The sequence below is a fragment of the Nothoprocta perdicaria genome, unplaced genomic scaffold (genome assembly GCF_003342845.1).
Source record: "Nothoprocta perdicaria isolate Ctin4 unplaced genomic scaffold, notPer1 scaffold_52, whole genome shotgun sequence".
NCBI classification, from domain to species: Eukaryota; Metazoa; Chordata; class Aves; order Tinamiformes; family Tinamidae; genus Nothoprocta; species Nothoprocta perdicaria.
This window is the reverse complement of record NW_020455777.1, coordinates 2,028,456-2,042,560: the sequence shown is the minus strand read 5'-3', so window position 1 is coordinate 2,042,560 and position 14,105 is coordinate 2,028,456. Positions and strand designations below refer to the sequence as shown.

The window sequence follows — 14,105 nt, the reverse complement described above, 5'->3', positions numbered from 1 at the left end:
CGCGGCGGGACGGGCGGCCCCAGGGCGAGGGGCTGCGGGACCGGCCCCGCGGTGCCGGCCCGCGCCTCTGCTGCGAGCGGGCATAACCTGGCCTGGGTGCTGCCGAGCATCGCTTTGAAAACGGCTCTGGGTGAGGCTTAAAGCCCYGCTCTATTCTGCACCTGGTTCCAGGTAGTAGCGATGCTCACGGCTGTGGCTGGAGCGGTTGGATGGCCCGGCGGTGCCCAGCACGGGCACAGGGAGCCACGGCGACGGCGCTGGAGGCGGCACTGGAAGCGGGAACGGGGCCGTGCAGAGCCCCGCTCAGTGCACAGCCCCCTGGCCGGGTGAAGGTCCCGGGGCTGCAGCGCAGACCCGACGTGGTGGATGGATGGAGGCCCGGGCCGTGATGGATGGATGGATGGATGGATGGATGGATGGAGGCCCAGGGCCCCTGTGCAGCGCTGCCTGCGCCCTGCTCCAGGGCTGCAAGCGGATCCGAGTCCAGCATTGTCCGTGCTGACTGTTACCTGGTCATTACATGTTGACAGCATTAGGGGCCACATCCCCATCCCGTTGGCATCAACTTCCTTTTTTCCCTATACCTTGAAATGAATTGTGTCTAACTTGTATTTAACATAAAGCAAGGCTCCCCGAGATTCCTTGTGGGCCCGGAAGAGCGGAGGGAGCTATAAACCTCTGCCGTGCCTGTGTAAATGTTGAGAGCTCTGCAGACGGGCCAGGCAGCGCGGGCTACCTGGCCTGAAGCAGCCGGGCTATTAAAGAACCTGCTCTCGAGCACGACAACACGTAGGGAATGAAGTCGACCCAGTATGTGGGCAAACACTCCCAAGTGCTCTTCCCCGAAACCAGCCMTTGCCCAAGCAGAGCGAGTTGCCCTGCCCTGCCCAGAAATGGGACGGTGGATGCCCCTTCCGGCCCCGCCGCGGTCACGGAGCCGGGCCCKGCCCGCGCATGGAGCGGCCGCGCTGGGGTCCGGCCCACAGGGAAACACGGGGCAGGGCCCCACGGAGGCTGCCAGGAGCCGCGGGATCCATTCCCGTGGGGCCGGGACATGTCTCCCGCGATTCCAGAGTCTCCTTGTCCAGCCTAGCGGTGCATGAGGGCTCCGGGGCAGCGGGACCGGGTGGGAGACCCAACAGCGGGTGCTTGGAGCAGCCCCATGCTCAGCGCCGCTGGCACAACCTTTCCAAGCTTGAGGGCGCRTCCCGTTTCCTACTGCTGAGTCCAGTCCGGGGGAGTTCCCGAGGTACCCCTCTCCATGTAAGGGTCTTTTAGCTGCTTTGGGCTTTGCGTGTCATGAGCTCCCCACCTGATTTTCCTGGTGCTTRAAGTCACCTTGAAAGGCTGCTGCTTTCACCTGTAGCAGCAGTACCCATTGTTAAATAATAGCTGTGGTGCTCCTGAAACACAGGTAGGTTCATTTCATTCCAGAAATGTAACAGGACACAAACATCTGTGAAATTATCTTCAGGGAGTAATAAATAAATAAATAAAAATAAAAAATTGTTTAGCCTGTTTTTTTCCCCCCTATATACAACTTCGTTGATTTTCAGGCAGCCAATTTACTATATATGTGTTAGGACAACATCTGATTAGAAAAAAAATTATATTTTATTTGAAAATATTTATTAAACTGGCAGAATTCAGGACAAACTGTTCACTGGTTACCAGAGTTCATGAAGAGGCTTGCTTTTAACTCAAGCCTTATTCCCGGGAGCTTTCTGCAGTCACCTCCAAAGAATCTGATGTGAGGCAGAGCTGGAGTGCAGGAGGCAGGGACACGCGCTGTGGATGGGTAGGGAGCATCCACGGGCCTTCTCCATGATGCATGAGAAAAGACGGCTGGACTAAACGAAAGCAGAAGGGCACAACATGCCACAATGACCATTCATTGTGGGGAGGCTGGATATTAATTTCTTGACTTTCTCCAGAAATAAGAAAAATAAGATTTTTTTGGGTCCCTGCGTTATCAAKGCTGGAATTAGACTGAACAAGAAAATAGGAATTATTCAATGCTACGATTATCAAAAGAAAATCACAGTAACTTTAACATGTCAGAAAGGTCTCTTTGATACTCAGTATGATTTTCTTCCCTTTTTTTTTTTTTTTTAATTCCAATATTTTCCAGTTCTACACCTTTATTATTTGAAAAGTTCAAAAATATAGGAAATAGCAATTCTTAGGCTCTCTTTATTTTTAACTGTGTGTGTCAGAGATAGCTTTAGAACAAGCTAACATTACTATGGTTCTGGTGTATGCAACTGGTACAGTTCAGTAGTACATAAACAACTCTCCAACAAATGCACCATAGAACTTAAGTTACCAAAAATAAACAATATTAAACTAGGCAGTAGGTAAAAACAATTACTTTTAGATCTTGTACGCTAAAAGAAAAATACCTAATCRTGATTGAAATTATGAAGTTCTACAGGTTACTGAGATATATTACAAAGAAAAATAAACTTGAGAAGTTGTCGTCACATTTTGGTTTTGTTCCAGTGATGCACAGTCACATGAAATCTTACATCATTATTTTTTATGAAATTCATGTCTGGTTACTTTAATAGGTCATGAGTTAATAAAGTTCTGTAAAGTTCTTTTTGTCGTCATTTTTGAAAAACTTGCRTGTAAAAAACATTTAAAGTAAAATACCATTGCAGGTTGTTTACATAATTCTGGGGGGGKGTGGGAGTGAAAGCAGTCAGGAAGCTGCAGTGTTTCTAACGCTGGTAAACAAATACTGGATTAAAGTGCAACAGTCCTTCCGAGCGCAGCGCCGCTCGGTGCCGAGGGGAGCGTGCCCCCGCGCAGAGCAGCGGGGACGGGCGGCAGCGTCAGGCGTGTTTCTCTCGGAAGTCAGTGATGGCCTTCCAGAGCGTGCAGAGCATGCCTCCTCTGCAAGGGAAAGCACAGACACGCTCAGGGCAAAGCTCTCCACAGCCTGCAAATGCTCCCATTTCTTTGCTCTAGCTCTGATCGACTAAGCTCTGCTCCTAAACTGAGGGCGAGGCCGACCGAAGGTGAGACACAGCTCGTGACACTGCAGGAGGGGCAGAAACCTCCTCGGCTTGTGGCCGGGACGGTCTCTCCGTTCCTCAGGTGCCCCTTCTGGAGCTCAAACCTCTGGCGCCAGGCACACGCATAACCCACAACAGACTGCCACYATTATGCTAATGTCTACTATGGAAATCTTACCATCTCTTTAATATTATGTTACATATATTTTACAAACAACTTACCTGCATACAGAGTGCTGGGCAATTTCTGGTATTTCTRCTTAACATTGGTCCTGCCCTAGCAGACACACTCGGTGTGGCTGGATACAGCCTAGTGTCAGTTGCAGTCTCTAAGTATTTCTGCAGCTTTCTGATGATAATAAGCTACATAAGGTCATGTTATGTCCCTTTTTACAGAACAGCAAATCTCTAATGGGACATCCAGTATCTCCAGACATAAGGTAAAAGCTTTATTTTGAAAAAAATAGCTTTTCTTTTAAAGGGAGGTAAAGGATTTCTTTTTTTCTTTTTTTTTTTTTTTTTTTAAACTTAAACATTACCAGTGTATTACCGGGAATGCATCAATATAAAAAGAAATATTTGAAACTGTTACTTGCTTAAAATTAACACAGCACAATCCAGTAAGGAAATGCTCAGTATCAGTTACTTTCTGTTGCAACAGAGCACCCTCCAGCTCYGCACCGTTCATTCAAGTCTGAAGCATTACCTCAGTCTCAAACACTTCAGATCATCTCGTGTAACATAGCAGAGAACATCCATTAATGTATAGTCTTCAGCCAAGAACTGCAGGAGAAAAAAAGTTTAACTGAACATTTTGCTAGAAATAAAGTTTTGTACATTTCATATACAGAGGTTCAAGTTTAGAATAAACCTAGAATGGAGCTAAAATGGGGTACTTATAACTCAACATAAATTAAGGCAAAATTAATACCCCAAGTCACATAGATGAAGAAATAAAACACAACAGTTAAGATCTATCTTTTCAAAAGGGGCGTCTAACTTGGCTTGAATTTCTARGAAGTTCTGATTTGATCTGTAGGAGTGACAACTCCAGGCAGGTTATACCMAGTCAGCTGCAATTCTGAAAGCTCAACACCTCTAAAATGGCATCTCTCCTACAGACCAGGCATCTACGTCAGGAACCTTCACGTAGCACAGTTAGCTAAGCGTGAACATCTGCACTGTGCCCAAGTACAATCAGTAGAACTGCTGCAAGGTCTGTGAAGATAAAGAGGAATTAGGAACTAAAGCAATAGTCTTCATTAAACAGAACAATTTATCCTCTTATGCCTAATCAGACTATTAACAATGCTACATTTTTATGAAGGTCTTCCATATTCATGCTTTTCTTGTGACCCCTACCACAAGTTTATCTCAAAAGGTTGTAAAAAATAAATTAAAAACTGGGCATCTTCTCGTGTCAAAACAGTTGTCTCTAAACAACACTGCAGCCATGCCACAAAGTGAGCAGAAAATACCATCCCTACCCTGYTTATGGTGTCCTCATCAGCTCCTTGAACACTCAGCCAGTTTATGAGATCAGGGTCTTCGGTCCCTGCACTGCTGGAATGACGATGACAGACAGACAATCCAGGAATATCTAGAACAAGTAGTTTTGAGACAGGGTGATGCCTTGCCAAAGAATTCTCTTGTCATTTTGACCTGTGAAGCGCTGAGCTTCCCCTCGAGCTTAGAACACCGGTGTCCTTCTAAATAAAGATATATGTCAATCCCCAGAGCTCACACACTGAATGACAGCCCACAAGCAGCTATCGGCAGCTATACACAAGTTGTGCTACTTGGTTAGGGATAAAGCTGTTTTACTCAAAAGCAAAGTCTTTAACATGAAGGCATTTAAAGTAATATAAATACATGATACAGATGCATTTTTTTCTCCTCTCCTAAGAACAACTTTACTAGTTGTAGGCACAGCAGTGTCACTGTAACTGTGTCTATAGTAAGGTTCTCCCACTGATTTAACTAAATTGTTCAGTGTAAGTGACAGAAGCGCGGGGGCAAGGCCTTAGGCTGAGGATCAGCTTTTGGAAAGTAACTTTTCTCAGAAACCCATTGCACGGAAACACAGAACGACAAGAGCACTCCCACCGCGCCGCTTCCCTCAGCAGAGCTGCGTTTACATCTCCTGAAATAGATCCTCTTGGACTTCCAAAGCAACTGTTAGAACAGTGTGCAATTCAAGGGACACATACTTAATAATACTAGATCATCCCCTTTAGAAATAATATTTATTCTGTAGGAAAGATTCTTGCTCTCTTCAATATGATCACAGACAAAAAACATCTGAATCATCCCTTTCCATGTACTGTGACTACTGAAACAAATTAGGTAATCTATTCCCATAGCATGAATTCCTGCTTCGGSGCAGATCCTACCAGAAGCAGCACGATCAAACACCTTCCTTGAGGCTGGGTCAATAGGAAGCAGACGTTTAGCTGCTGCTGTYGTTTTTTTGTGTGTACGAAAAATGTCTTTGAAATCTCACTTACGTATCGGCTGTGACCTAAGACGCAGGTTTTTGATCTCTTGATCTCTTTCTTCTATAGCTTGATGTAAGASGACTTGAAACTCTCTCTCCTTTTGAACCAACTCCTCCAATAGCCTGTACAGTTATGGAAAGAAAGCACACATTTTCTTAATTAGCTTGGAGCTTTCAGGAAAGCAAAGAACTTATTAATATTGTCAGCTGGGAGCCACTCAAACCGGAGACCTTCTTGACAGAGGCAAGGACAGACTACTGGGAAACCCACTGCCATAAATCAGATCCTGCAAAAGCTAAAACATTTGCTCTGGAGCAGACTAGCTCAGAGATAGATAGATACTTTAAACGTAAAGAAAATAAACTTATCTGGAAAACAGTTTTYTGATAAAACAACAGACTTCTTTTTTTAAAGGAAAAAAAAAGAAACACTTTTTAGCTTCAGAATGATGAATGAATACCAATGAACAATCCAAAATACATATTTAAGAATCGTTTCTTCTTTTAAACACACTTATTTTTCCATCTTTCTTTGATGAACAAAATGTCTTTTATAAAAACGTAGGGCTTGTAAGCACCGATCCTCCTGCACTGAATTCTGTGCACAAAACAAGTCTGATGCAGTTTACTTGAGCAGTTTATGTGTGGCTGTCAAATAGCTTGTGTTTGTTCCCCGAGAATAACTACAGAAAGGAACAGCAAGTTCTGCCCRTATGGAAACAAAACACAACACCATTCATCAGCCTCACGCAGCATATGAAGGAGAGAAAGAGCAGAAGTCTGGCAGCAAGCTCAACTTTTTCAGACTTTCCTTGAAAGGGAACCTGAAATCAAGTCAGACCTTAACTTGGAGCACCATTGTGAAATGAGCACCAAGACTAATACAAGATACCAAGAATCACCGAATGCTGACCTTCAGATAAACTAATACTTGCAGTTCTACAGATTTTTGACGCTGTCATTTGTATTGTAACATATACATTTTTATGTGCAAAACAATAGATACTGTCACAAATAGTCCCGGGTATCTCGACACCCACCCGGGCTTACCTGTTTGTCTCTAACTTTAGTCTCCCCAGCTGGACAGTCAGCGACCTGTGAACGGCCTGGGAGTCATGGGACACGGTGGAGCTGAGCGTGCTCACGCCTGAGGTAGCTACTGCATCTTCCATGACGATGCAAGGCTGCGGGACAGCTTGGCTCTGGGGCTGTTCCTCCTGGTCTTCTTCAATTTCTATCTCTTCCTGATCTGCTGTATCACTTTCAGAGGCAAGACTAAAATGTGGCCTCAATTCTGTTAGAAACATTAGAGCATARGCAAAAGAAAGAATATCAAACAAAATTAAAAGAAGACAAAGTAATTACAGATGATCTGGAGCTTTGGTTAAACCAGACCTGAAATGTCCGTAGCAAGAGGACAGAAGATGCTTTCCAGGAGTTTTAAGGCCACTGAGACAACTGCAACATGAATGTTGCTGCCTACTGAATGCTGGAAGGGACAATCTGGATGAGAGGGATTCCGTGTTGGCCAGCACTGGTTGTCCAGCTGTGCAGAGCCAGGCCGAGGAGCAGAACYTGCAGCACGAATGCTCCCTGCTGCCCGGTGCAACGACGGGCTCGGCGTTTGCCGAGGGCCGTGGGGAGCCTGCTGCTCTTCTCTCATCTCGCGTGAACGAGCGTTGCTGGCCATTAACGGGCACCACTTCTACCGCCTTGGATTTTATCACAGCTATCAGGCAGAACAGCTGCGTGTCTTGTGAATGTCTCACAGCTGCACAGGGGATCGAAAGCTTTAGAGATTTTTCAAAATAATCCCCAAATCTCTTTTCTGCTAYTAAGCTGAAGTTTTCTGTGTGGCAAAAGTACTTTGTTTTTCTTTATTCTGTTCTCAGCAGTTTGTGATTTTTCCATGTATTTGACCTGAATCATTTTATTAAATGAATAACCATTATTTTTCTTTCATCCAAATATTCTTGGTGCTCCTATTCTGTTATACTTAGCACTCTCTCACTATAAGAGTACCATATTTACCAAAAAATTACAGGCAAAGATACAGAGAGGAAATAASAAACAGGCGCCCTTCCCAAGAATTCAAGCAGCAAACCTCCCTTTGACCTACCAGGTATAACYGTGCCTATTCTGTAACAACGTATGTCCACAGTGTACGTTCATGCATGGACACAAAGCTATATGTAAACTCTGATATAAACTTCAGTAAAGCTGAGTGTGTGTGTGTGTATGTGTATGTGCATATACAAACACACAAACACCCTGTTTAAGCTTGCTACCATAATTTACCAGGTATGCAAAATATGTATACAAGGCCTGTGATGTTCCTACAAAATCCATTACTGTAACAACATCTGTTTAATTCTAACTATTTAATAATAGATCTTCCTCCCTTCCTTCCTTCAATTGTAACTGCTCAGTGCTAGCACTCCCTTTGGTCTCCTCACTAAAAGCATACACTTTTTGAATCAAACTTGTTCTCTGAAAGTTTTTCCTTTCTTCTAGAAAACTGACAAGCCCGCTCYTCTTCTTTCCAAAACCGAGATTTGTTCCTTGATCCATTTCTTCATTTCAATGTTAYGTCCTTTTCAAGGCTGAAAGCATCAAGGCTGTGCTTATAGGCTACATTAAAGAAAGCAGATTTTTTGTACGGCAGTTACTCAAATAGTGCTATTGCACTGGGCAAATATGTCAGAGCTTTCCTGAAATGTCTGGAATTAGTAGGAACAGAAGGGTTTTTTTTTTGCCCATGCAAGTCATCCACCAATAAGCAGAACAATACAATATCTACTGATTATCATTCTTTAAACACTGATGTTTTTAGAAATATTAGACCCTTCATAATTAAATGTTACCCATGGGGAAAAAATAATCAGAAGAAAGTGAGAGGATTAATCAGAAATTGGGTAAAGCACTTAGGGAAAAGGCAGAAGACCAGGATCTGAAAGCTACTGAGCTTAAGTTTTAGCTTAAGTTTGACTATGTGTAATTAACAAAAGAAGAGTTTATTAAGTTTATTATATGCCGATATACAGTAATGACATACATGTCTATTAAAGATACTCAGCATTCTAGTCAAAAGTTAGATTTTCCTTGTGACTTTCAAGGCTCACAAAAAGCCCATTTATACCTTGCAGGTTGTGCTGGGGATGTGGAAAATACCAAGGACAAGAGGAAGAGCCATACATTTTACTGGAATTTTCAGATCCCCTGTTGATAATTTAAGTCTTTACCCACTGCAGAAAACAGGAACCTAATCATTTTTACTTTAGAGCTGGAGCAATAAAACGTATTTCACCATTAGTCCCAGTAGAGGGCGAGGGAGAGGGGATGAGACRCTAGGAAGCAGCAGAGAGACCTGTTGAAACAGGTAACCCAGGTCAAGAGAACGGGTTACGGCTCCGGTTACCTGGACTCCTTCCCTCAGCTAAGCCACATATTCCAGAGCCATAGCAGAGAGCACTGTAGCAGCACRCTGCCGGTCATCTGCTTTGCCCAGCTTCTTACCAGGAGGCTCCTGAGCGCTCAGACAAGCAAACCCTCGATCCATGCTTTGTAAAACCTGTGCTGGGTAGGTTAGCTCTCCTCGGCATTTCAAGGGACACTACTGTGCCCTGATTAATGAGACCTCAGAGTGCCTGGGACAGCAGTGGATGGCTACTACTTTGCAAAATAGCTTTAATTACACACCTCAGAAAGGTGTTCTCCAAAATACTTTGGACAACTCGCTTGGAGATGTTTGAGTTGTGAAACAGGAAAAGGCTCATTGCTGGTTTCAGAATGTTAAGGGAAGCACCATGAGTGCTGCCCTCAGGCACTCCCCTCAAGGGATCAGGTAATGAACCCTTGCCGAATACTAAGAAATGACTCACCTGGGACCAGGATGGTAATAGCAGTCTGCACAGCTTTCCTGATGATGCTGTCCAGTGCAAACATCCAGTGCGGCTTGATGTTGTGATTTCGGAGAACTTTGTTGACCTGGCAACAGAGAGGACAGGTCAGGTCAGGTCAGGTCGTACATGACTTTAAATTGCCATGTAACTTTAACCCCAGAACTTTAAATTGTGCTAGATGATCAGTATTACTTAAAAAGTTTGAACTTACAGGTGTTGTATTGAAGCACGTAACTCAAACTATTTCATGTTGCCATTAAGTGAAGAAAATGGTCATAACATAGCAATAAAATGGCTGAAGCTGCCAAGTCTTACAATATTTTCTATTTTTCGTGAAGTGCCAATTCCTGTGATGGGAGATTTTTGACGACCATGATACTGAAGTTTATTTAACCTTCATGTTCATGGGCAGAAACTGAAAAATGTGTGCCCCAAAACAAAAAGCAAGGACTCTATTATGAAAGTTTCATAACTTAAGCTAATTCATCTCCTTGTTTTTGGCACGGGTTTTGACTGCTTTGCCTGGGTAACATAGTTATCCATTTTAAAGTACAATTGTAGGAAATATCGAAGAACTAATGTAATGCTACTTCCTTTTGATTCAGAAAATACTTAATGCTGGTTTAAATGGCTTGGGGCCTTGTATTTGTATTCTGTGCCATTTTCTTTCCTTCTCCTTTTGCCTACGTTAGGTTACTCCTAATTCCCTACAGACCTATTACAAACTTTGTTTTCAGACCCTATGGATGCTCTGTGCAACTTGCAGGAATGTCTCTCTCTTAGGAAAAGAGATTTTCWGCACTCAAATGACAGGGAAGAAGCAACTGAAGTGACGGTGCTGGAACAAAATGGCTAGCCACAGTGAATGGCAATAGCAGGGAACACCCTTAATGCTGTTTTTTGGGTATAGAAACAGTCAAAATCTATAAGTCTGTAAAACTCTAGAAGTTACAAGAACACATATGTTTATAGAGTTATAAAAACTACTCTAAGCCTTATGGAAAAAAAGATAAAATAAAGAAACAAAGCACAACCATGAGCAGCAGCTATGGCTTACTGGAATATGTGGCAAGAGGATACTTTTATATCTTTTGAAAGAAAAAAGAAAGAGCTTAATCTAATTGTCAGACTGCCATAGCCCCTCTGTGAGAGGTACCCACCGTCACACAGCTGCTGCTCTCTGAGGATGTGTTAAGGGTGAGCGAGATTAATCCCAAATCCGCGCTCCCTGGCGTCGGCGGCAGCCCGAGATGGCCCCTGGACGCTGCGCGGCCCCGGCTCCGCAGCGGGACGGTGGCGGCTCCGCAGGCCCCTGGCCCCGGGACGCGGCCCTGCCGCCCTCCGCGTGCCGCCAGCGCAGCAGGACGGGCCCTGGCGGGAAGCGCCAAGCCCCGTGCGGGCTGCGGTGTTGACAGCACCACACACAAGTTCGGTCCGGGTTGCGCTGCCGAGGGTATCCCGAATATCAAGCCTCATCGCCTCGGGGTATGTTATTAAGCCCAGAGAACAAGGATCCATTTTCCCTCACTCTTAGCAATATCCCAGTCTCTATGGTACCCAAGAGATTGGCGCAGACACAGATTTCAGTGTTCCACCTACTAGAGAAATCCGTGTTTTTCTTGATCTAGTACATTTTTATTTCATAAGTCAACCAGTAGTAATATCAGTTAGATGGAGAGCAGTCAAAAGGAAGCATAGGCAAAGTGAAGACTCAAAGAAAAGCCTCTCACTTGGGGAATTCTCTCCTTTACAGGTTCATCTTACATAAGAAGGGTTTATTATTGGTAAACAGCATCTAATTCTCTGCCAGTGCTGCCTATGCAGCAGTGTAAATGCTGTGCAGTCCTTCCTGCAAGCTCTTTGTACCTCTCGGAGTGCCCGAGACTTAAGCGCTCGCAAACCATCCACCTGGAAAGTCTGCTTGCAAWATCATTTCATTTTTGCTATACGATGCCTGTCCAAACACAGTGATGCTCAGCACAATTGCACTTGCAATTATTCACTCTAAGCATCAAGTCTGATTGTTTGTGGCTAACATTTAAACACAAACCTTAAGGAGAAAAAAAATAATTTTGGTAAACTAGCTATTTAAAGGTTATTCAAGTGTGTGCTTGGTTGCTCACTGTAGGAAAATGTAAATTTTGCATTYATTACTGACAAAAATAACTTTCAAGTTTCCACCCCATGTAAAAAAATATAAGTTATTTTTATTCCTATTTGTCCTGCTGATTGTAATTTGAAATGAAAATGCCCAATTTGGCAGAATTGCTAGCCAAAAATACCAAAAGAGGGGTTCAATGCAGGATCATATGGCAGACAAACTATAATCTAGGGGACAAAGTGGCTTAATGAACTTGTTTATAAGGGAAGTTGAGTTCAAGAGTTTTGCATTTATGCAGAATAAGCCTTAAACTCAATGGTGATCTAGCAGAAATCTTTGTCTTTAGCAGAAATCACTTCAAAAGGAGATTTTTTTAAAGGCTCTTCTACTGTAGTATTATGGTGTAATATTTGTACAGCTATGGGGAACCTTCTATATCTTTATTCAGAGAAAACTACTGGACAGTTAACAGTTGTACTTAGGTTCTGCATCCTGCCACATGATCCCGTAGCAACCCAACCAAATTGTGGCTGTGGTCTTTTTTATTGTTGTTTTTTCTTTTTCTTTTATTACCAGAAACTCACAGCCTTCAAATATTCACGTTTTGGTATCTCTGAAAGGAAGTTACTGAAGTCCYATTCATTCTGACTCCGGGTTGGATGCTTTCTGGGGTTCCAGCACCCAGAAAGTTTGGGGAGGCTGACAACTTACCGCGTCTTGGAAACCGAACAGCACCAGCTGCACCTGGCTGATTCCRTGGCTGTCGAAGTCCAGCTCCAGCTTCAGCTTCGAAAGGGTCGTTGCGATGATCTTGCGATCGGTGGATCGCACAAATTCTCTGAGGCTGGAAACAAGTGTCGTGATGTGCTCCCATTTCAGCTTGGGCTCTTCAGCTCCCTGTCACAGGGAGAGAAAGGAGAAGAAATGGTATTGAGGGTTACCTTTTGAGAGGTACCCAGGGACTTGAGCCAAAAATGTCACCTGGCTGTAGAGATTCACAGAAAGTCTGCTGCAATGAAGGCAATGGTGCAGCTGAGGGCAGGTTATGATGCAGTGCCAAGAGCTCTTGGCCAAGCTCGTGGCCCTGCATTGTAACCTGCCACCCSACTCGGGAGCTCCCTGCTCCTACAATGTGACCTGTGAGAGCTCCTACAATGTGACTTGACTTTGTCAAGGATACATACAGATTATAGTCTGCATGTGTGGTCAAACAGAAGCAAAAAGATGTGACCAAATGCACTGCCCACTAAATATTACAAACTACTCCTCTATTTGCAAAACCACTCCTCTACTTTGCAGTGCCTCAGTTTCTCCCAYGTGAGCATAAAGTATGCAACAGTAACTACATCATTTCTCTGTTMCAAGCATAAATTCAATGTGTGCAGAGACACAACAACCTGTGAAGTCCCACAGTGGCTTTTAAAAGAGGAGATAAGAAGGCCAAGCAAAACACTCAGAGACTATTTCTTCCAAGCATGCTTAATTTCTCTTCATAAGGGACTTTCACACTTACCTGCTCTTAGAGTACGCCTGCTCTACTCTAACTCACTCTAACTCTCACTCAGTCTCTCACTCTAAGTGTAGTGAATACACCACAACCCACCACTCACCCACTTATTTTTGGAAGCTTTTGTGGTTTTGTGTCAGCTACCAAGCTGACAGCAAAAAGCTCCAAAGCATTGATSAGAGTATCTAGGTAACAGCCAGGGCTGTATTTACTCTTTAAAGTTATGCCAACTGAACAAAAATTTCATTTCTAAATCTACAAATGAAATCAGAAAGATAAAACCATTCTGCCCATTCAGCATACCACATTAGAAACTTATTCTGAAGGAAATTAAGTATTTATGGAGAGTAAAGATGCATAACATTGATTTCCACAGCAGAAGAGAGTCCCTCTCTTTGAGGCAGCAGACTGTGCTTGGGAGTCAGAGCTCTGCACCCTGTTGCAGGGGTAGCAACCCTATGACCGTGTGCTTGGAGCTCTGCAGCCCCACGGCCGTGTGCCTGGAGCTCTGCAGCCCCACGGCCGTGTGCTTGGAGCTCTGCAGCCCCACGGCCGTGTGCTTGGAGCTCTGCAGCCCCACGGCCGTGTGCTTGGAGCTCTGCAGCCCCACGGCCGTGTGCTTGGAGCTCTGCAGCCCCACGGCCGTGTGCTTGGAGCTCTGCAGCCCCACGGCCGTGTGCTTGGAGCTCTGCAGCCCCACGGCCGTGTGCTTGGAGCTCTGTGTGTGCAGTGGTTCTGCCTGTCAGCCTTTGGGGGCCGTGCAGAGCACATCCCTGCTGGGCAAAGTGCAGTTCGTCCTCAGGCTGTAGGAGCTATGGAGAGATCTCCCTACCCCTTGCCATTTTCAGCCTCTCACGCTCGCTTTGGTTATCCCTTTCACACACATGCTGACAGATGCACCTGTTATAACAGCAAAGCARGGATCACAGGCATCTCTAGTGCCATCTTCTATTTTAAAACTTTCTACAATTACCAATTTTGTTTGTTTATTTTGTTTTGCTTCCTCCAAGAGTTAGAAGCTTTTCTTACTGGCATGGAAGCAAATGCAACTATATTATCTGTGGTACACACACGAGAA

At 44.3% G+C, this 14,105-nt stretch overlaps 1 protein-coding gene across 3 annotated transcripts in view; it reads right to left on the bottom strand.

The window, feature by feature from the left end:
* Window positions 1-2,369: 2,369 nt before the first annotated feature.
* The window catches only part of MAP3K5 (mitogen-activated protein kinase kinase kinase 5), an 89,105-nt gene continuing 77,369 nt past the window's right edge, over window positions 2,370-14,105 (bottom strand). For all 3 annotated transcript variants that reach the window (XM_026048171.1, XM_026048169.1, XM_026048170.1), the window contains 7 exons: window positions 12,232-12,417; window positions 9,399-9,504; window positions 6,568-6,811; window positions 5,528-5,640; window positions 4,508-4,620; window positions 3,727-3,803; window positions 2,370-2,898 (listed from right to left, as the gene is read on the bottom strand). In XM_026048171.1, coding sequence (XP_025903956.1) covers window positions 2,838-2,898; window positions 3,727-3,803; window positions 4,508-4,620; window positions 5,528-5,640; window positions 6,568-6,811; window positions 9,399-9,504; window positions 12,232-12,417 — 900 coding nt within the window. In that variant the 3' untranslated portion in view covers window positions 2,370-2,837. The remainder of the gene's footprint in view (window positions 2,899-3,726; window positions 3,804-4,507; window positions 4,621-5,527; window positions 5,641-6,567; window positions 6,812-9,398; window positions 9,505-12,231; window positions 12,418-14,105) is intronic.